A 23454-nucleotide genomic window follows, 5' to 3' on the forward strand; every position below is an offset into this window, starting at 1 on the left:
CTGCCTTGAAATTTTTTGTAACATATCCAAATGCCTACTATCATTTAAACCCCTCTCTGTCTCTCTCTCTCTCTCTCTGTCTCTCTCTCTCTCTCTCTCTCTCTGTGTATAAATCCATAATGCTTTTGTATTACTGCTGTGGCAGTTAAAGCAAGTTCATAAATGTAATTTTTTTTTTTTTTTGAGACGGAGTTTCGTTTTTGTTACCCAGGCTGGAGTGCAATGGCACGATCTCGACTCACCGCAACCTCCGCCTCCTGGGTTCAGGCAATTCTCCTGTCTCAGCCTCCTGAGTAGCTGGGATTATAGGCATGCGCCACCATGCCCAGCTAATTTTTTGTATTTTTAGTAGAGACGGGGTTTCACCATGTTGACCAGGATGGTCTCGATCTCTTGACCTCGTGATCCACCCACCTCAGCCTCCCAAAGTGCTGGTACTACAGGCTTGAGCCACCGCGCCTGGCCTCATAAATGTAATTTAACATACAGTTGAATGTAAAGTGCTTAAGCTTGTTTAGAAATAGATTTAAATTAGGCCAGGCACAGTGGTTCTCAGCTGTAATCCCAACACTGGAAAGCTGAAGCAGGTGGATCACCTGAGGTCAGGAGTTCAAGACCAGCCTGGCCAACATAGTGAAACCTCATCTCTACTAAAAATACAAAAATTATCTGGGCATGGTGGGCACCTATATTCCCAGCTACTTGGAAGGCTGAAGCAGGAGAGTTGCTTGAACCCAGGAGGCAGAGGTTGCAGTGAACCAAGATCGTGGCATCACACTCCAGCCTGGGTGACAGGAGTGAAACTGAGTCTCAAAAAAAAAAAGAGAAAGAGAGAGATTTAAATTAGGAAAATATTACCAGATTTTTTTCTGAAATAAAAATTTAAGGAAAGAAAGATTTGAGATCCTCAGGGGGCAATCGTTTCTATAGCTAGAAAAAGGAATTAGGACACACATCTCTACTCTGCTATAAAATACAGAATTTCAGAGAGTCTCTGAAATCTCTTATTAAAATGTATTATAGGCTGGGCATGGTGGCTCACGCCTGTAATCCCAGCACTTTGGGAGGCCAAGGCAGGCGGATCACCTGAGGTTGGGAGTTCAAGACCAGCCTGACTGACATGGAGAAACTCCGTTTCTATGAAAAATACAAAAATTAGCCAGGCATGGTGGTGCATGCCTGTAATCCCATCCACTCAAGAGCCTGAGGCAGGAGAATCACTTAAACCCAGGAGGCAGAGGTTGCAGTGAGCCAAGATCACGCCATTGCATTACAGCCTGGGTAACAAGAGCAAAACTGTCTCAAAAAAATATATTACAAAAGTGCACAGATTTATATGTTAGTAATCAGTGAAAGCTAATTACTAATCCCAGACCTGCCCCATTTACCTGCCTATTCATGGCTGGCTACTTAAGAAAGGCCTTTAATTCTTTGCATCCTTGGTTTCTTTTTCTCCAAAATCAGCAATTTCTTACCCTGCCTGTCTTATGAGCTGTTGTACCAATTAAATGAGATAAATAAAAATACTGTACTCTTGGCTGCATGCAGTGGCTCACATCTGTAATCCTAGCATTTTGGGAGGCTGAGTTGGATGAATCACTTGAGTCCAGGAGTTTGAGACCAGCCTGAGCATCATGACGAATCCCCATCTCTACAAAAAAATACAAAACAATTAGTCAGGCATGGTGGTGCATACCTGTAGTCCTAGCTACTTGGGAGGCTGAAACAGGATGACCACTTGAGCCCAAGAGGCAAAGGTTACAGTGAGCCATGATCATGTCACTGCACTCCAGCCTGGGTAATAGAGCCAAGACTCTGTCTCAAAATAAATAAATAAATAAATGTATTGTAACTTTGCAAGCTTTAGCATTTGAAGTATTCTTTCATAAAATGGATATTAAATGAAAAGTGAGAGGAACTTGCCAGGTACGGTGGCACATGCCTGTGGTCCTAGCTACTCGGGAGGTTGAGGTGGGAGGATCGCCTGAACCCAGGAGTTCTGGGCTGTAGTGCGCTATGCCAGTCGGTGTCTGTACTAAGTTCATCATCAATACGGTGACCTCCCGGGAATGGGGCACCACCAGGTTGCCTAAGGAAGGATGAACTGGCCCAAGTCAAAAATGGAGTAGGTCAAAACTCCTGTGCTGATCAGTAGTGGGATCACGCCTCTGAATAGCCACTATACTCCAGCCTGGGCAACATATTGAGACCCTGTCTCAAATAAATGAATAAATGAGTGAATGAATGAATGAATGGAAGGAATTTGATACAATATCCTTTTCTTTTTCCAGCTTAGGCTGATGTTTAGTTGTTTCTTCTCCTCAGTTTTAGATACCAAACAATGGTTTCCAAAGTAGGAGTAATGAACAACTAGTAGGTTATGAAGTTCAGTGCATTGTAATCAGCAATGTGTTTTTAAATGGAACAGAATAGAAAATGTCAGAATGCATCACATGTAATAAGGAAATTATTGTTCATGAAACTTTTTTTCATTTTTGAGATGGAGTCTCTGTCACCCAGGCTGGAGTGCAGTGGTGTGATCTCAGCTCACTGCAACCTCTGCCTTCTAGGTTCAAGTGATTCTCCTGCCTCAGCCTTCCAAGTAGCTGGCACTACAGGCACCCACCACCATGCCTGGCTAAATTTTGTATTTTTAGTAGAGACAGTTTCACCATATTGGCCAGGCTGGTCTCAAACTCCTGACCTTATGATCTGCCCACCTTGGCCTCCCAAAGTGCTGGGGATTACAGGTGTGAGCCACTGTACCTGGCTGTTGATGAAACTTTTGATTCAGGTATATACACATTTTAAATGTTACTGAGTTAAAACAGTGAATTTCTTACTATGAGCTGTGGTCAAGAAAGTTTAAAAAACATAGCTATAGAATAAAGTGATTAAAAGTCAGAAAGCACAAAATAGTCTTCCCCAGTATTTGTCTGCATTTAAGTATAGACAGCCATCTTGCTGTCTGTTTTATATTCTTTGTTTTCACCTTAGAACATGATTTACCAGCTCATAGGCCTAGTAGACATTTATTTCCAGGGCAAGCATCATTTGAGCACTTTCAGTCAAAATTATATGTTTTCTTTTGGGGATCTCAAAATTTTTTCCATTTTTATGACATTTCTGTGAGATTAAGATTTCTTATGAGAAAGCATAGATAACTAAATAGCTGAGGTAATGGAGTCTTACGACATTAGGACTTTTTACTTCAAGCCAATCACTTTTCCCTAGATTTCATTTTTTCTCATAACCTGTGGAGTTGTTGTAACTCCTTTCCTAGTGAGACCTTAAAAGAAATTTTTCTGGACAGGTGCAGTGGCTCACGCCTATAATCCTAACACTTTGGGAGGACAAGGTGGGTGGATCACAGGGTCAGGAGTTTGAGACCAGCCTGACCAACGTGGTGAAACCCCATCTCTACTAAAAATACAAAAATTAAAAAGTAACTGGGCGTGGTGGCACATGCCTGTAATCCTAGCTACTTAGGAGACTCAGGCAGGAGAATCGCTTGAACCCGGGAGGTACAGGTTGCAGTGAGCTGCTGAGATCATGCCATTGCACACCAGCCTGACAACAGAGGGAGACTCTGTCTCAAAAAAAAAAAAAAGAGGGCCGGGTGCGGTGGCTCACGCCTGTAATCCTAGCACTTTGGGAGGCCAAGGTGGGCAGATCATGAGGTCAAGAGATCGAGACCATCCTGGCCAACATGGTGAAACCCTATCGCTAATAAAAATACAAAAAAAAATTAGCCGGGCATGGTGGCATGCGCCTGTGGTCCCAGCTACTCAGGAGGCTGAGGCGGAAGGATCTCTTGAACCCAGGAGGCAGAGGTTGCAGTGAGCTGAGATTGCGCCACTGCACTCCAGCCTGGTAACAGCAAGACTCCATCTCAAAAAAAAAAAAAAAAGTTTTTCCCACCACAAAAGTAAAATTTATAAGTAGAAAAAATACCACATATATTCTGCACCCAAAAAAATGATTCTTAACAGTTTTGTCCATAGCCCTGCAGCAGTGCTTTTCAGAGTGGCTGCTGGGCCACCAGGTGTCATGGCTCATGCCTGTAATCCCAGAACTTTGGGAGGCTGAGGTGAGTGGATCACTTGAGGCCAGGAGTCTGAGACCAGCCTGGCCAACATGGTGAAACCCTAAAAATACAAAAATTTAGTCTCTACTAAAAATACAAAAATTAGCTAGGCATAGTGGTGAACGCTTGTAATCCCAGCTACTGGGGAGGCTGAGGCAAGAGAATCACTTGAACCCGGGAGATGGAGGTTGCTGTGAGCTGAGATCACACCACTGTACTCTAGCCTGGGTGACAGAGTGAGACCCTGTATCAAAAAATAAGTAAAGAAGAGTGGCTCCTGGGCCAGCAGCATCAGCCACACATGGGAACTTGTTAGAAATGCACATTTTGGGACCCCACCTTGGATATGTTGAGTAAGCAGCTCTGATGCTAGAACTCAGCAAAGGCCTTTTTATTTCTTTTTTTCTTTTGTTCTTTTTTTTAATTGCATTTTAGGTTTTGGGGTACATGTGAAGAACATGCAAGATTGTTACATAGGTACACACATGGCAGTGTGATGTGCTGCCTTCCTCCCCTTCACCTATATCTGGCATTTCTCCCCATGCTATCTCTCCCCAACTCCCCACCTCCCACTGTCCCTCCTCTAGTTCTCCCCGACAGACCCCTGTGTGTGATGCTTCCCTCCCTGTGTCCACGTGTTCTCATTGTTCAACACCCGCCTATGAGTGAGAACATGCGGTGTTTGATTTTCTGCTCCTGTGTCAGTTTGCTGAGAAAGATGGTTTCCAGGTTCATCCATGTCCCTACAAAGGACATGAACTCATCGTTTTTGATGGTTGCATAGTATTCCATGGTGTATATGTGCCACATTTTCCCTGTCCAGTCTATCATTGATGGGCATTTGGGCTGGTTCCAGGTCTTTGCTATTGTAAACAGTGCTGCAATGAACATTCGAGTGCATGTGTCCTTATAGTAGAACAATTTATAATCCTTTGGATATATACCCAGTAATGGGATTGCTGGGTCAATGGAATTTCTATTTCTAGGTCACAAAGGCCTTTTTAAATAAGCCTTCCAGGTGATTCTCATGCTGCTAAAATTTGGGCAACCACTGTTTTGGTTTTCTTTTATATGTATTATTAAATGATTGTTACTCTACAAACATATGGTTGTTGTTTTTAACTTTTTTTTTTTTTTTTTTTTTTTTTTTTTGAGACGGAGTTTCGCTCTTGTTACCCAGGCTGGAGTGCAATGGCGCGATCTCGGCTCACCGCAACCTCTGCCTCCTGGGTTCAGGCAATTCTCCTGCCTCAGCCTCCTGAGTAGCTGGGATTACAGGCACGCACCACCATGCCTAGCTATTTTTTTTGTATTTTTAGTAGAGACGGGGTTTCACCATGTTGACCAAGATGGTCTCGATCTCTTGACCTTGTGATCCACCCACCTCGGCCTCCCAAAGTGCTGGGATTACAGGCTTGAGCCACCGCGCCCGGCCGTGTTTTTAACTTTTTGTATAACATTATAGTGTAGGCATTTCCCAGGTTTCTTTTGATAACACCACTTTTTTAATGATATGATATTGCAGCCAGTGGATTTGTTACAATCTTATTCCTCTACTGTTGGTCCTTCAGTTTGCTTTTCACTCTTCTATGTAATTCTATAAGAAATAACTTTTTCCATAAACTATTTCCCATATATTGAATGTATAATTTAACAGATTCTAAACATTAATGTTAAAAAAGACATAAAGCATACAAACCAAGGTATATATTTGATCGTATAAAAATTTAAGCTGGGCACAGTTGCTCACACCTGTAATCCCAGCACTTTGGGAGGCCATGGTGGGGGTAGATTGGTTGAGCTCAGGAGTTCAAGACCAGCCTGGGCAATGGTGAAACCGCATCTCTACCAAAAAAAAAAAAAGCAAAAATTAGCAAAGTGTGATGGCACACACCTCTAGTTACAGCTACTTGGGAGGCTTGAGGTGAGAGGATGGCTTGAACTCGGGATGCAGAGGTTGCAGTGAGCTGAGATTGCCCCACTGCACTCCAGCCTGGGTGACAGAGTGAGACCCTGTTTCAAAAATAAAATAACTATTTAAGATCTCGGTATGTTTAAAATATCTTAGAAAGCAATTAAATCGGGAAAATGTGATAAAGCATTTTTTATAAAACTTAACTCATACAAATTGATAAGGAAAATAGTTAATTTGTAAAAAACAGATGAGCAAAGAACATTTAGAGACAATTTATAAATGAAAATTATAAATGAAAAAATATATCTGCTGAAACTTTTGATTCAGGTATATACATACTTTAAATGTTACTGAGTTAAAAATCTTGAAAAAAATGCTCAAATCCAATAGTAAGAAAAACTTGCATGTTATAACAATAAGATACTGTTTTTATCTTTGAGATTATCAAGGCTTAAAAAATCATAATGCCAGTGCTGACAAGAGTATGGTTTAAAGGGCACCCTTGTTTGCTGCTAGTGGCGATGTCAGCTGCTACTGACAACATCATTTGAAAGGCAGTAGTGTGTATCAGGACCTTTAAAATATTTGCACATATTTATCCTTTAAGTCTAGCCTCATCCTTTCTTCACAAGTTTTACAAATACTATATGCATTTCTGTGGCAGGCAAGTGATAAATTTACTAAGCTTAAAATGAACAGTATCTTAGATGAGGTTTCTTTTCATTTTCTGTTTTTAAGAGTAGTTGCTTTGGTTTGGCCTCTAAACAAGAAGAGCACACATCTTGCTACCTACATAGTTTATGCTTGGGACTATTCTAGTGATTCTATTGAATTTTCACAACAGGGCTATGAAATGGAGAATTAAACACTTTTTACAGATAAACAAGATTGAAGTATTTTACATGTTGTTTTAGAAGAGTATTTACGGAAGGAAATGCTTTATAAGATGTATTAATGCTAGTCTCATGTTTTATAATCATATTGTACCCCTGGTGGAAATCAACCTAAGAAACTCTTTTGTATTTAAAAATGGAAATAATTACTGTGCCTTTGAATTGAAGTAATCTACAAAAGAAATGTGGTTCAGACTTTAAACTTTGTTGACACTGCAATGCTTGTTTCTCAAAAAAAGCTTTTGGCAATCTAGATCTCAACCTTTGGTTTTATTTAGCTTTCCAGTTCTCAGGGAACAATAGAAACCAGTCTTCAGGATATTGACAGCAGACTGTCTCCAGGCGGATTGCTGGCAGATACATGGGCACATCAAGAAGGCACTCATCCAAAAGACAGAAAGTAGGTTATAGCTTTATGCATAGTTTCTCCTCTTATAAATGTCCTTTTTCACATTGACTCAGTTAATTTATATGAGTTTTTCTTCCTTAAATAGTGTAGAAAAACTACAAGTCCTGTTAAATTGCATGACAGAGATTTACTATCAGTTCAAAAAAGACAAAGCAGAACGTAGTAAGTAAAATTTGCTATTTTTTAATTTAATAAATCACTGTTAGTAATTAGTTGTAATTCAGTTAAATTAATTTGGTATATCTTTAAGGGTGGCTTTTTAAGCTGTTTCAAAGATGTGATTCTGTCAGGAAAAAGGTTGATGGTGCTAAAAAACTGTTCTTAATATCAACCTTTTGAATACTTTAAATCAGGGTCATGAACTCCAGAACATCTAAAGGCTAGGCAGGTTACAGAAAGGAATGAGATTGGCCAGTGGGGACTCATCTACAGGGGAGAGCCACTACTCAGATTCACCAGAGGTATTGCCCAGTCTTCCCGTTTCTCAAAAAACGCCAGAAATGCTGGGCGCAGTGGTTCACGCCTGTAATCCCAGCACTTTGGGAGGCTGAGGCGGGCAGATCACCTGAGGTCAGGAGTTCGAGACCAGCCTAACCAAAATGATGAAACCCCGTCTTTATTAAAACAAAATTAGCCGGTCGTGGTGGCGCATGCCTGTAATCCCAGCTACTCAGGAGGCTGAGGCAGGAGAATCACTTGAACCTAGGAGGCAGAGGTTGTGGTGAGCCAAGATTGTGCCATTGCACTCTATCCTGGGCAACAGAGCAAGGCTCTGTCTCAAACAAAACAAAACAAAACAAAAAGCTAGAAATACCAAGTTTTTGTTAGAAATATGTTGATTTTTAAATGTTGACAGTTAATTGTTTTTTACATTGTTATTTACAAACCAAATAAAAGCATCTGTGGGCCATAAGTAGCCCATGAGCCACAAATCTATGACATCTGCTTCAAATTCTTAGCCATTTTGAAGCAATAATCTCAAAATATATTGTGTACGATGTTATGATTCTACATTAACAACAGTAATATATTTTCTTATTTCTAGGACTAGCGTATAATGAAGAACAAATCCACAAATTTGATAAGTAAGTATCCAGATTATGTTTAATAATTATTTTTGGTGATCTTTATTAATATGATTCTTCTTCAAGTTGAAATTAATTATAATTAAAAATACGTTTTAATCTTGATTTTACGGGATTGTTACAATATGTACACATTTTTGAAGGTCATGCATCTGCTCCTTAATTGGGAAGTTACCATGATGGGAGAAGGAGCAGGGACAAACGTTATCATTCCACTCAGTCACCTTCTGCCTCCTGTGTTCTCATCACAGAAGGACAGATAATAGAGCACACAGGCGAGGGCAGACTTAACCACTGTAACTTTAATCTCATTCAATAGGCATTTTCTTTAACATCCATTTTGAACCTTCCCTTTCTCTTCTTGCTGCTATAATGTCTATCTTAGAAATGTTTACTTTCTACTGTAAATATTCTAAAGCCACAACAATCATTATAGGAAACAGATACATTTCATATATTTGAAAGTTTCTAAATATTGAAAGTAGAAACAGTGACATTGGTTTAAGCTTTTTTGATTATTTCTAAATTACAGGCAAAAACTGTATTACCATGCAACAAAAGCTATGACACACTTTACAGATGAGTGTGTTAAAAAGTATGAGGCATTTTTGAGTAAGTCAGAAGAATGGATGAGGTGAGTAAACTTCTTTTGGAGTGATGAGTGGTTGACTGAACAATAGAAATGTACATTTGAAGTGAGAATGTTTTGCTAGACTGCACATCAATGAATTCTTTTTGGTTTTCAGAAAGATGCTTCATCTTAGGAAACAGTTATTATCTCTGACTAATCAGTGTTTTGATATTGAAGAAGAAGTATCAAAGTATCAAGACTATACTAATGATGTAAGTATAGCTATCAAAAGTATCTAGAAAAAAGCATTTTTCTCTTTAGGAAAAATTAAAATTCTTCTCAGTTTATAACTGATAGTGATTCACAAGGGAAAAATGGGATAGAATGTGCCTACATTTGGTTCCACCCACAAATTTTTAATACGTATTTTGAGCCAAGTTTTAAGAGTGTAGATGTTTTACAACTAAAAACAGCTGATAAACCATTCTTTTATCATCTGTGAGAAAAGTTTCTTACAAGGGTGTTGATTAAGTATTGAATCATTGATAGTTTTGAAATCAAAATTTAACATTTTTATAAAGGACTTATTAAAAGCTCCAACACTTGATGTCAGATCTGTAGTAAGTACTTTTGTTCTGTGATTCATGTGGTTTTTTTTTTTTCTTTTTTTGATGTTTTAGTTACAAGAAACTTTGCCTCAGAAAATGTTTGCAGCTTCCAGTGGAATCAAACATACCATGACCCCAATTTATCCAAGTTCTAACACATTAGTAGAAATGACTCTTGGGTAAGAAACTCATCATTTGGTAGCTGTAGTGTTTCCATTTGCTTTTATTGCAGTTTGTGCTCTTGCTCTTACATTCTGAAATGTTTGATGTTTGTTGTAATACAGTGTTTAATAAGGTTAGTTACTGACTAGTTAAATTTAGAAAACTGAAACATAAATGTTTATCATTCTAAAACATTTGCATACTTCTTTTAAGCAAAGGTGCTTGTTTATTTTATATAGTATGAAGAAATTAAAGGAAGAGATGGAAGGAGTGGTTAAAGAACTTGCTGAAAATAACCACATTTTAGAAAGGTGAGTAATGCAAAAATAATTATTCTGATTTTCTGTGCAATTGAGTTCATACACATCTGTACTTATATCTTCCTGTGTGAATAGATTCAGCAGTGGTAAAGGGTCATAAAGTCAGAACTCAATTGTTTTTCTCTCTCAGTATGATTGTGAATTTTTGATGCCTTTTAATGGTTGATTGGTTCCATTTTATAGAAGAACTGGTTAATTGAATTACTTGCTTATCTGAATCAGTTTGTAAAGACCAAACTCTATTTACATTATTTTTTATAACTTATTCATTGGAATCGAAATTTTCAATTTGGGGAATCAGAGTTTCTTGTTAAGATACCAGCACTCTGGTGCTGAGTAGCTTACAGAGTCCTCTGCACACCTTCTTGCAGGGGAAAACCATACATAAATGCAGTACTTTGAGGAGCTATGTGTCTGCTTATTATCTACAAAATCCTAATAGATGAGGCCAAAAGAGATTTTTGAAAACATACTGAGCCAATAAAGCAGTATTTGGATGGCTATTTTCCTTATCCTGATTCCTTAGAGAAATTAAGTCATATTTGGCTCTGTAATGGAACCCTTTCTTCTTCAAGCCCTTAGGTGCTCCTCTGTAAGTTCTCAAACCCTTGTAATGCTGATAAAAATATTTCACATTTGGCCAAGCACAGTGGCTCACACCTGTAATCCTAGCACTTTGGGAGGCTGAGGCAGGCAGATTACCTGAGCTCAGGAGTTTAACACCAGCCTAGGCAACATGGCAAAACCCTGTCTCTACCAAAAATACAAAAAATTAGCCGAGTGTGTTGGTGCATACTTGTAACCCCAGCTACTGGGGAGGCTGAGGCACAAGAATCGTGAATCTGGGAGATGGAGGTTGCAGTTTGAGCCAAGATCATGCCATTGCACTCCAGCCTGGGCGACAGAGTGAGACGCTGTCTCAAACAAATTTATATATTAGTACCACATAAATGTGAGATATATATATATCTCACATTTGTACCCTTGCAGGGCACTTTCCCACTGCACTGTCTCATGGAATGTACATTTCAACCTTGGATAGTCTATCCATGTTCCACAGGTATTAAATTTATACCCTGAGAAGATGAGCTAGAGCTAGAACCCAGCCTCCTGTCCTTGTGTATTTGTTGGGCATTTAAGTTTCTGATTTTTCACAGTTAGAGACATGCTTCACTGAGCATCTTGTGTATATGTCTTGCTGTATTTGCTTGGGAATTTCTGAGGAACCAGTTTTAGATGTTTCTAGATATGGAATTTCTGGGTCAGAGAGTATGCCAATTTAAATTTTGGTGGGTTTTAATAATTTTTTTTTTTTTTTTTTTTTTTTTGAGACGGAGTTTCGCTGTTGCCCAGGCTGGAGCGCAATGACGCAATTTCAGCTCACTGTAACCTCTGCCTCTTGGGTTCAAGTGATTTGCCTGCTTCAGTCTCCTGAGTAGCTGGGACTGCAGGTGCCTACTACCATGCCAGCTAATTTTTGTATTTTTAGTAGAGATGGGGTTTCACCATGTTGACCAGCTGGTCTCAAACTCGTGACCTCAGGTGATCCACCTGCCTCAGCCTCCCAAAGTGCTGAAATTACAGGCGTGAGCCACTGCACCTAGCCAATTTTGTTTCTTAACAGGGTGTTTGTTATAGTCCTAAACAGACAAGACTTGTGCCTTTGGCAACACTGAATGTTATCAGTCTTTTAAACGTTCCCCAATTTGTTTAGTAAAAACCGAGATCTTATTTTAATTTATATTTCTGTGGTTTATGGTGATATCAAACATCATTTAATATATTTGTTCAATTTTTATTTTTGTTGGGAATTGCTTGTTAATTTTTAAATACTTTTCTTGTTTGTAGTAATTAACTTTTTATAGTATCCAGTTTACAGTTTCTTTACAACTTTAGCTAAATCCTTTTAGGCTTAAAGCTCAGCAAGTAGAAGACTGTAAAGATACGATTTTTTTTTTTTTTTTTTTTTGAAGATGGAGTCTTGCTCCATCACCAGGCTGGAGTGCAGTAATGTGATCTTGGCTTACTGCAACCTCCACCTCCTTGGTTCAAGCAATTCTCCTGTCTCAGTCTCCCATGTAGCTGGGACTATAGGTGTGTGCCACCATGCAGAGCTAGTTTTTGTAATTTTAGTAGAGACGGGGTTTTACCATGTCGGCCAGGATGGTCTTGATCTCTTGACCTCATGGCGCTCACTTTTACCTCCCAAAGTGCTGGGATTACAGGCTTGAGCCACCACACCCAGCCAAAGATGTGCTTTTAACACACTTTCATATTTACGTACTTAGGCCTTGTGGAATAAAATTCCAACTTCCTAAACCACATTTAGTAAGTCAGTTCCTCCTATGTTTTATTTGCAGGTTTCTTGACATGATATGGGTGATATAACATGGCATAATCTTAAATGTTAAATGACAAAACTAGTAATGGAAGCCAGACTTTTTTTTTTTTTTTTTTTAAGACGGAGTTCCGCTCTTGTTACCCAGGCTGGAGTGCAATGGTGAGATCTCGGCTCACCGCAACCTCCGCCTCCTGGGTTCAGGCAATTCTCCTGCCTCAGCCTCCTGAGTAGCTAGGATTACAGGCACACCCCACCATGCCCAGCTAATGTTTTGTATTTTTAGTAGAGACGGGGTTTCACCATGTTGACCAGGATGGTCTCAATCTCTTGACCTTGTGATCTACCCGCCTCGGCCTCCCAAAGTGCTGGGATTACAGGCTTGAGCCACCACGCCCAGCGGAAGCCAGATTTTGTTCAGAGTATTATTCTACTGTCTCCATGTGGATAACCCACTATCACTTCAAATTTTTTTTCTTACCTAAAATCATCTGTCCCAACTCAGTTTTACCTCTCTCTTTATTTTATTCTGAGGTACCACCTTGCTCTTACTCCCTTAAACATAAATTATTGTAGACTCCTAATGTTCTTTACTCACTCTCAACAAGTTGGCTCCCATCCTTCCCCTCATCACCCTCATTCAGATCTCCTTTCCCTTTCATATGTGATGTATGGTAATAACCTAGTTTTTTCTTAACCCCATGCTCTTCCCATCTGTCATGGGCATTACAGCCAAAATCATCTTTCAGAATACTGATGTAATTGTACGACTTCTTTGGCTCAAAAGTTTCTAAACTCCTGTTACTTAAAAAGTCAAGTCTAAATTCATACTTCCATTCAAAGAGTATAATAGTCTGGTTCCAGCCTGTTCATCCAACTTTACTTCCCACTGCTCTCCAAAATAACATTCTATTCTAGCAAGGTATCATTTGTCATCATCTCTTGGGTATGTCACACTCAATGTCTTTTTTTTTGGACAGAGTTTCGCTCTTGTTACCCAGGCTGGAGTGCAATGGCGTGATCTCGGCTCATCGCAACCTCCACCTCCTGGGTTCAGGCAATTCTCCTGCCTCAGCCTCCTGAGTAGCTGGGATTACAGGCACGTGCCACCATGCCCAGCTAATTTTTTGTATTTTTAGTAGAGACGGGGTTTCACCATGTTGACCAGGTTGGTCTCGATCTCTCGACCTTGTGATCCACCCGCCTCGGCCTCCCAAAGTGCTGGGATTACAGGCTTGAGCCACCGCGCCCGGCCTTTTTTTTTTTTTTTCCTTTGAGACAAAGCTTCACTCTGTCACCCAGGCTGGAGTGCAGCGGCATGATCTTGGCTCACTGCAACCTCTGCCTCCAGGGTTCGAGCAATTCTCTTGCCTTGGCCTCCTGAGTAGCTGGGACTGTAGGCGTGTGCCACCACACTGGCTAATTTTTGTATTTTTAGTAGAGAAGGTGTTTTGCCATGTTGACCAGGCTGGTCTCAAACTCCTGACCTCAAGTGATCCACCTGCCTCGGTCTCCCAAAGTGCTGGGATTGTAGGCATGAGCCACCACGGCTGGCCCCAACTCGATCTTAGTTTATAAATCCCATCTGGGCATGGTAGCTCACACCTGTAATCCAAGCACTTTAGGAGGCTGAGACAGGTGGATCCCCTGAGGTCAGGAGTTGGAGACCAGCCTGCCCAACATGGAGAAACCCTGTCTCTACTATAAATACAAAAAAATTAGCTGGGCGTGGTGGTGTGTGCCTGTAGTCCCAGCTCCTTGGGAGGCTGAGGCAGGAGAATCGTTTGAACCCGGGAGATAGAGATTGCAGTGAGCCAAGATTGTGCCATTGCACTCCAGCCTGGGCAACAAGAGCAGAACTCTGTCTCTCAATAAATAAATAAAAATAAAACAAATCCCACCCCACCAGAAAGAAATTATCCAGTTCTTACTAACACTTTCTTGATTACATCATATCGGTTTCTCATGCATTTATGATATACCATGCTGTTCCAGTAAGAAATAGAACAAATCATAATTGCTTAAACTGTTTAAAAATAAATAGCTATTTATTCCTCTGAAAAGTATTATAATGTTGGGGGCCTTTATACATAAACGAATCTTTTGAGATTACCTTTTCTCTTCTTGTGTGTGTTTTAGGTTTGGCTCTTTAACCATGGATGGTGGCCTTCACAATGTTGACTGTCTTTAGCTTTCTAATAGAAGTTTGAAAAAGTTTCTGTTTACACAAGAAAATAACGCTTGGGCATTAAATAAATGCCTTTATAGATGGTCACTTGTTTCTACAGTCCAGTATTTGATGTGGTCATGTAAATATGTACGATATTGTAAATACATAAAAAAATATATAAATTTTTGGCTGCTGTGAAGATGTAATTTTATCTTTTAACATTTATAATTATATGAGGAAATTTGACCTCAGTGAGCACGAGAAGAAAGCCATGACCGAACAATGTGTTGACATACCAATCCTCTACTCTGAGTGGGGCTAAATAAGTCATTTTCTCTGACTGCCTACTGGAAATATTTTTAATGGAACTGAAATAGGCATCGTTACATATCAGGAAGACTGAGTTAACATGTTTGTAAATGGTAGAACGGTGGCTACTGTGAGTGGGGAGCAGAACCGAACCACTGTTATACTGGGATAACAATTTTTTTGAGAAGGATAAAGTGGCATTATTTTATTTTACAAGGTGCCCGGATCCCAGTTATCCTTGTATCCATGTAATTCCAGATGAATTATTAAGCAAAACTTTTAAAGTGAATTCATTATTAAAAACTATTCATTTTTTCCTTTGGCCATAAATGTATAATTGTCATTAAAATTCTAAGGTCATTTCAACTGTTTTAAGCTGTACATTTCTTTACTTTAATTCTGCTTACTATTCCATGGGAAAAAAATAAATTTCTCAATTTTAATGTAAAGAGTTCATGTGTTTCTGTGTATCCAGTTTGTGAAACAAAAGTTATCTTTTGAAAGTAACAATATAGATGGTAATCATAAACTACTCTCAGAATATTGGATGTAGGGAGAATTTTGTGTCTCTGCTCATTGCAACCTCCACCTCCCAAGTAGCTGGGATTACAGGTATGCACCACCACGCCTGGCTAATTTTTGTATTTTTAGAAGAGACAAGATTTCACCATGCTGGCCAGGCTAGTCTCAAACTTCTGGCCTCAAGTTATCCGCACACCTTGGCCTCAAGTTACCCGCCCACCTCAGCCTCCCAAAGTGCTGGGATTAGAGGTGTGAGCTATTGTGCCCAGACAAAAAGGAGCATTTTCTTTGAAAAATCTACTTGGCGTTCTAGACTAAGGGATTGTGCTTGGCAAGAAATTATTACGTCTAACAGAATTATTATTTCTTTTGGTTTTGGTTTCTGGCTTTTCAGACTGGTGAAGAATAATTACACACAACCTGCAAATCATAAAATAACATATCCTAAAGAGAAATATATTTGTTTACCAAGAGCATTAGTAACTTAATCAATCTTAAGAAATGCAAAGATTGCCAGGCGCGGTGGCTCAAACCTGTAATCCCAGCACTTTGGGAGGCCAAGGCGGGTGGATCACGAGGTCGAGAGATCGAGACCATCCTGGTCAACATGGTGAAACCCCGTCTCTACTAAAAATGCAAAACATTATTTGGCCGCGTGCCTGTAATCCCAGCTACTCAGAAGGCTGAGGCAGGAGAATTGCCTGAACCCAGGAGGCGGAGGTTGCAGTGAGCCGAGATCATGCCATTACACTTCAGCCTGGGTAACAAGAGCAAAACTCCATCTCAAAAAAAAAGAAAGAAATGAAAAGATAGGATTTTATGTGAGATTATGATGCGTTATTGTGGAGCATTTTAAGCATCACATGTACATATAACAGAAATAAATGCAAGTGTGAATGCCTTTATTTATATAAATACAGTTATCCCTTGTCAGATACCTGTTTAGTCTAAGAATGTGTGGGGCAAGGAAGTATTTAGTCCCTCTTTATTTTAATTTTCCATTCGACCATCTAATATGGGTATCTTATATAGTTTAAATGTTTATATCACTGAATATTAGGTAAAATTTTACTCGTTAGGTGATTATTTAATAAATTTGCCAATTTAGTTTTTATTTCAGCACCTCTAGCAAAGAACACCAATAAATAGAACCTTAACGTGGAGATTGTACTTTTATTAATAGTATTGATAGGAATATACCTATTCCACAGTAGTATTTTTTAAGATTTACTCTTTTATTCTCCCATTACAGTGACAAGGAAAAGAAGCATTCTTGCTTTCAATATTTTGCCCTCAAAAACGCCTCCTCATTGAAAACATTTATTTGTCAAAACATTTTAAATAAATGAATGGCATCCCAGTCTGCTAATTTTCAGTGACTGTTTAAATGAAATTAGCTTTAAAGTAAGTTACATCTTCAGTTTGGTAATATTTTTTCAATATTAGAACATGTTTCCAAAAGATGGTAATTAATGATACAAAAATAGTATATATAGGCCAGGTGCAGGGGCTCACGCCTGTAATCCCAGCACTCTGGGAGGCCGAGGCAGGTGGATTACCTGAGGGCAGGAGTTCGAGACCAGCCTGGCCAACATGGTAAAACCCTGTCTCTACTAAAAAAAAAAAAAAAGAATTAGCCGGGTGTGGTGGCACATGCCTGTAATCCCAATACTTTGGGAGGCTGAGGCAGGTGGATCACCTGAGGTCAGGAGTTTGAGACCAGCCTGGCCAACATGGTAAAACCCCATCTCTACTAAAAATAAAAAATTAGCCTGCTGTGGTGGCATGAGCCTGTAATCCCAGCTACTCAAGAGTCTGAGGCAGGAGAATTGCTAGAACTCAGGAGGCAGAGGTTGCAGTGAGCCGAGATCACACCACTGCACTCCAGCCTGGGCAACAGAGTGAGACTGCATCTCAAAAAAAAAAAAAAAAAAAAAAAAAAAATTCCAGCTGCCATTATTTTGTAGGTTACCAAATTATTGGCATATAGACCTGATTATACCATGTCTTGGCTTATAGACCTGATTTCATCATGTCAAAAGAAATGCTTCTTAGATACTAAAAATAAATCAACATTTCTTTACAAATGTGTCTTTATCAATAAATTATTAAGAACAAAATTACAGTCATGCCCAGCTAATGTTTTGTATTTTTAGTAGAGACGGGGTTTCACCATGTTGACCAGGATGGTCTCGATCTCTTGACCTCGTGATCCACCCGCCTCAGCCTCCCAAAGTGCTGGGATTATAGGCATGAGCCACTGCGCCCAGCGATTGTTTTTATTTCTTTGGTGTTTTTGTTGTTGGTGGTTTTTTGTTGTTGTTGCAATAATGTTTACCTTTTGTGGTGGTCTGTATTAAAAGTAAGAGATGCATTGTTTAGAATTAAGAAGGGACTATTGATAGGAATAAGGGACTCTCAACTGAAATGTCAACAATTTATTCCCCTTTCAGATTACAGCCACCACCAGAGCTAGTTTGTGTGTGTGTGTGTGTGTGTGTGTGTGTGTGTGTGTGTGTGTGTGTGTGTGTTGAGATGGAGTTTCACTCTTGTCGCCCAGGCTGGAGTGCAGTGGCACACTCCTGGTTCACTGCAGCCTTAACCTCCCAGGTTCAAGTGATTCCCCTGTCTGATCCTCCCAAGTAACTGAGATTAAAAGTGCCCGCCACTATGCCCAGCTAATTTTTGTATTTTTATCAGATACAGGGTTTTACCATGTTGGTCAGGCTGGTCTCAAACCCTTGACCTCAGATTATCCGCCTGCCTCAACCTCCCAAAGTACTGGGATTACAGGTGTGAGCCACTGCGCCTGGCCAAGAGCTAGCCTTTTGTTTCTAATTTCACCTCACTCAGATGCATTTTATATGTTGTACTTTCTCTTTGAGGAAGTGCTGCAGAAAATTTACGATTACTCAAATTTTTGAAACTCAGAAGTCCTGGGGCAGACACAGTTGAAAACAAAAACATTTAGGGCCGGGCGCGGTGGCTCAAGCCTGTAATCCCAGCACTTTGGGAGGCTGAGGCGGGTGGATCACGAGGTCAAGAGATCGAGACCATCCTGGTCAACATGGTGAAACCCCGTCTCTAATGAAAATACAAAAAATTAGCTGGGCATGGTGGTGCGTGCCTGTAATCCCAGCTACTCAGGAGGCTGAGGCAGGAGAATTGCCTGAACCCAGGAGGCGGAGGTTGCAGTGAGCCGAGATTGCGCCATTACACTCCAGCCTGGGTACCAAGAGCGAAACTCCGTCTCAAAAAAAAAAAAGAAAGAAAGAAAAACATTTAAAGAAATCTTTACAGTCCTGTTTTAATTGGATTCTCCACCCGCATCCCATTTTAAAGAAGTCCAAAATATCTGAAAAACTCTTACACTGTCGTTTTAGTTAGACTTGCTCCCCACTTGTCACTTAGAAGATTCAAAGTCCAGATTCCTAAGAAATACTGAAAATGGAATAGAAAACAAAAACATCTGATCTGGGAATAAAAACTGGCAATATAATAATATCCCTTGTTTCTCTTTATAGAATAAATCAGCTCCAAAAATTTGCTATGGAATATAAAAGCAAGTCCAAATACTACATCAGGCTGTTTAAGTGACTAAATAAGCTCCTAAATGAATATATGAATAAATTTATTTCTTTTGACATAAACAGAATGCACAAGAACCAACTGTTAGGCATAGTCTCAGGAGTGATGATGGGAACCTCAGTATGAGTTACATGGTAGACAGCTAGGTATTGATGTCTGCTGAAATACTGAAATGGATTCAGTAATGTTAGAAGTTCTAGAGAATTATTCCATAAATGGTTAAAGATCAAAATAACGACCCTGAGGAAAATGTTCTTTTGCACTTTTTTTTTTTTTTAATTTTAATAGGGTTTTGCTTTTTCACCAGGACTGGAGAGCAGTGATGCAGTCATAGCTCACTGCAGCTTCCCCTGGATTCTAGTAGTCCTCCCACTTAAGCCTTCTGAGTAGCTGGGACTGTAGGTACCTGCCACCAGGCCCAGCTTTTTTTTTTTTTTTTTTTTTTTTTTTTTTTTTTTGAAGGTGGGTAGAGATAGCATCTCACTTTGTTGCCTAGGCTAGTCTTGAACTCCCGGGCTCAAGCAATTCTCCCACCTCAGCCTCCTGTAAAGTGCTGGGATTACAGGTGTGAGCCACCATGCCTGGCACTTTTACACATTTTTTTTGACTCGTAAGAATCAATTTAGGGAGGCTGGGGCAGGAGGCAGAAAAAAAAAATGAATTTTTTTCCTGGAATAAATTCCTGCCAAAGTTTAAAATAGGTTTCATTTTGCCGGGCATGGTGGCTCATTCCTGTCATCCCAGCACTTTGAGAGGCTAAGGTGGGCGGATCACGAGGTCAGGAGATTGAGACCATCCTAACATGGTGAAACCTCATCTCTACTAAAAATACAAAAAGTTAGCCAGGCATGATGGCGGGCACCTGTAATCCCAGTTACTCAAGAGGCTGAGAAAGGAGAATCGCTTGAAGCCAGGAGGCGGAGGTTGCAGTGTGCCAAGATCACACCACTGTACTCCAACCTGGGTGATAGAGGGAGACTCCGTCTCAAAAAAAAAAAAAAAAAAAAGTCTAGGCCGGGCGCGGTGGCTCAAGCCTGTAATCCCAGCACTTTGGGAGGCCGAGGCGGGTGGATCACGAGGTCGAAAGATCGAGACCATCCTGGTCAACATGGTGAAACCCCGTCTCTACTAAAAATACAATAAAACTAGCTGGGCGTGGTGGCGCGTGCCTGTAATCCCAGCTACTTAGGAGACTGAGGCAGGAGAATTGCCTGAGACCAGGAGGCGGAGGTTGCGGTGAGCCGAGATCGCACCATTGCACTCCAGCCTGGGTAACAAGAGCGAAACTCTGTCTCCAAAAAAAAAAAAAAAAACTTCATTTTTCCAGTAAAAATGCACAAAACAAATGGGATCAAGGCTACAGCTTTAGGAGATTGCTTGTCCATCACCAGTAAGTCCTGCAAATTACCACTGACAATTCTGTTGGAAGTTGAATTAGTGGATACTGTTCTTTTTTTTTTCACTCCTCTATGAAAATAATTGTGTTTTTATGAAAGAGGTCAGGAGGTTCATGCTTGAAAATTACCAAGTTTTGCATTAGGTTAGAGCTTCTCTTAAGAAAGCTTAAAACTCTTTCTTTAGAAAGAACATCTATTAATACAGTTTCTAGTTACAAGGGCCAAGGTCTAAAGGACAAGCCAAAAGAATGACAGAGGAAGGGGATTTAGGGCTAACAGGTGGTCCCCAGACATACTGGCTGAAAGGCAGTTCACAGCTAAAGTGTCATATGTGGGTGTTACTGTGCTCCTCATCCATGCTCTCGGTAGAGTCGTTCTGGAACACTCCTGGTTCTCGCTATGGCCATAAGAAGTGACTTCCATGAAACCTTCAGAAGAATAGCTCGGCTCTTTTACTGGTTCCCCAAATCACTGACCTGCTCAAAGAATTGGAAATCCAAGCTGCTCTGGAGCCAAGGTGGGGGTAAGTTACCTCAGGCTAATGCCTTATTTCAAATGCATTTTTTTTCTCTTACTAAAATGGAGGCTCCCACAAGTGGGTGGGGAAGAGTGGGAAAGAAAAGTCTTGAAGCCTTTAAAAGGTATTATTCCACTTGGTCATCTGGAGGGAGAATTGAGAGAAAATGGAATTAAGCATTTTGATGGTGAAGTATTAAAAGCATGAGTGTTCTTACTCAGTTGTATGCTTTTTAGGTATTTCGATTCCAAAAAGTTGACTAGAGGGAGTTGGGAAATGTTTAGAATTTAGAAACAACAAAAGCAGCTCTTATTCTCAGGGACTCCTAACTTGCACTAGTACTAAAACAGAATAAGCAGAAAAGAACAAAATAAGTCACAAGTTTCCCTTTTTTCCATAGAAAACTAAAAAGATCAGTGGACCTTATATCTCTTCTATGTGGGTCAGTTTATGCAGCATATTAGTCAGGTATGTATTAATGTGAGAATTTAAAGCATCTTATATTTGCTACAACATAATGCCTTTTCTGTCCAGTCCTGCCTGACTGGAATATGCAAGGGTCAGAGGAGAGAGGGTTAAAGGGAGTAGATGACCCCTCCAAGGCTGATATCTCAAGTTCCTGCAGGAGCCCAGCTTTCACATTCATCCTCTGCAGTATTGGTTGGACTACTTAGACTACTATAAGCCAATTCTCTCACTTCATCATGTTTCATCTTGCAAGTGAATCAAAATTCTAATTCTGTTTCTCTCACCCATGTAGCTCAGCATCTTACACAGGTGCTTAACAGTTACATAAGATGTATTATGTGTTTGATCCATTATCAAACATAACATAATCTGATGATGTGCTAGATTATCCAGTGCCACATCATCCTTTAAAAACAGAAGTGACGGCTGGGCGTAGTGGCTCATGCCTGTAATCTCAGCACTTTGGGAAGCCAAGGCAGGTGGATCACCTGAGGTCAAGAGTTGGAGACCAGCCTAACCAACATGGTGAAACCCGTCTCTACTAAAAATACAAAAAAATTAGCCAGGTGTGGTGGCTGGCACCTGTTATCCCAGCTACTCAGGAGACTGAGGCAGGAGAATCGCTTGAACCCAGGAGGTGGAGGTTGCAGTGAGCTGAGATCTAGCCATTGTACTCCAGTCTGAGCAACAAGAGCGAAACTCTGTCTTAAAAAAAAAAAGTGACTGTGATCTCTAATCAACAAGGTAGGTATGTGATTAAGAAATTATTTAAAAGGCCGGGCTCAAGCCTGTATTCCCAGCACTGTGGGAGGCCGAGGTGGGTGGATCACGAGGTCGAGAGATCGAGACCATCCTGGTCAACATGGTGAAACCCCATCTCTACTAAAAATACAAAAAATTAGCTGGGCGTGGTGGCGCGTGCCTGTAATCCCAGCTACTCAGGAGGCTGAGGCAGGAGAATTGCCTGAACCCAGGAGGTGAAGTTGTGAGCCGAGATCGCGCCATTGCACTCCAGCCTGGGTAACGAGCGAAACTCCCTCAAAAAAAAAAAAATATATATATATATATATATATATATATTTTAAAATGTAATTTATTTAAAACAATATAATAAAATATAAGGCCTAGGACATTTCAATCACCTATTTTTCCTTGAGTTAATATTTTTTTCATTCTTTCTCACTGTCAAAATAGAATTTAACTTAATAGTTTAAGTCTCTCTGTTTATATGTACCATTCTTCAGATATGGATTACTATAATTTGGGATGTTAGAGCCCCAAGAGAACTTAGAAAAATCATCTTCACCAATTGCTTCATTTTAAAGATGAGCAAAGTGGCTCATGCCTGTAATCCCAGCACTTTGGGATGCCAAGGTGGGTGGATCACTTGAGGTCAGGAGTTCAAGACCAGCCTGGCCAACATGGCGGAACACCGTCTCTACTAAAAATATAAAATTTAAGTAGATGTGGTGGGCGCCTGTAATCCCAGGTACTTGGGAGGCTGAGGAGGAGAATAGCTTGAGCCCAGGAGATGGACCTGGGCAACAGAGCAAGACTCTGTCTCAAAAAATAAAAATAAAAATAAAGATGAGCAATCCACCTTCAAAAGGTTAAATACCTTAACCTCCCAAAACTGTTACATGGGCCCCAGAGCCTTATCCTAGATGATCTAATTCTTGGTCTGCTGCTCTTTTTCACACCACAGTGCAATGTGAGTAAGTATCAGAATGAGAACATACAAGCCCTCACTGAATATTTTACTTAGAGCCTTCATCAGTGGATAATCTACACCTAAAAGTTTGGTTATCTATTTTTCCAAAGTAAAGCTTGTTTTCTCATTAGTTTGAAAATTGATAGCCCGATTCCAACAATCTTTTTACTTATACACAATTATGAAAAAGTTTCTTGTTGAGGCCAAGTGCAGTGGCTCATGTCTTTGATCCCAGAACTTTGCCAGGCTGAGGCAGGTGGATCGCTTGAGGTTAGGAGTTCAAGACCAGCCTGGCCAACGTGGTGAAACCCTGCCTCTACTAAAAATACAAAAATTAGCCAGGTATGGTGCCAGGCACTTGTAATCCCAGCTCCTCAGGAGACT

The 23454-nt window shown here is 40.2% G+C and overlaps 1 protein-coding gene across 3 annotated transcripts in view; it reads left to right on the forward strand.

Moving 5' to 3' along the window:
* The window catches only part of TBK1 (TANK binding kinase 1), a 67017-nt gene extending 44837 nt beyond the window's left edge, over nt 1–22180 (forward strand). The window contains exons 14-22 of one of the 3 annotated variants that reach the window (XR_012518474.1): nt 7174–7295; nt 7390–7466; nt 8350–8389; nt 8922–9023; nt 9136–9232; nt 9641–9747; nt 9970–10041; nt 20744–20897; nt 21292–22175. Coding sequence is in view for 2 of the 3 variants with exons in the window: in XM_039471767.2 (XP_039327701.1) it covers nt 7174–7295; nt 7390–7466; nt 8350–8389; nt 8922–9023; nt 9136–9232; nt 9641–9747; nt 9970–10041; nt 14528–14579 (669 nt within the window). In the remaining variant the exon portion in view is untranslated. Of the gene's footprint in view, nt 1–7173; nt 7296–7389; nt 7467–8349; nt 8390–8921; nt 9024–9135; nt 9233–9640; nt 9748–9969; nt 10042–14527; nt 14807–20743 lie in introns of those variants that run through there. The other 2 variants (XM_074402843.1, XM_039471767.2) reach the window with 2 other exon arrangements.
* The last annotated feature ends 1274 nt before the right edge of the window (nt 22181–23454 follow it).

This window comes from Saimiri boliviensis, chromosome 7 (assembly GCF_048565385.1).
Source record: "Saimiri boliviensis isolate mSaiBol1 chromosome 7, mSaiBol1.pri, whole genome shotgun sequence".
Taxonomy (NCBI): Eukaryota; Metazoa; Chordata; class Mammalia; order Primates; family Cebidae; genus Saimiri; species Saimiri boliviensis.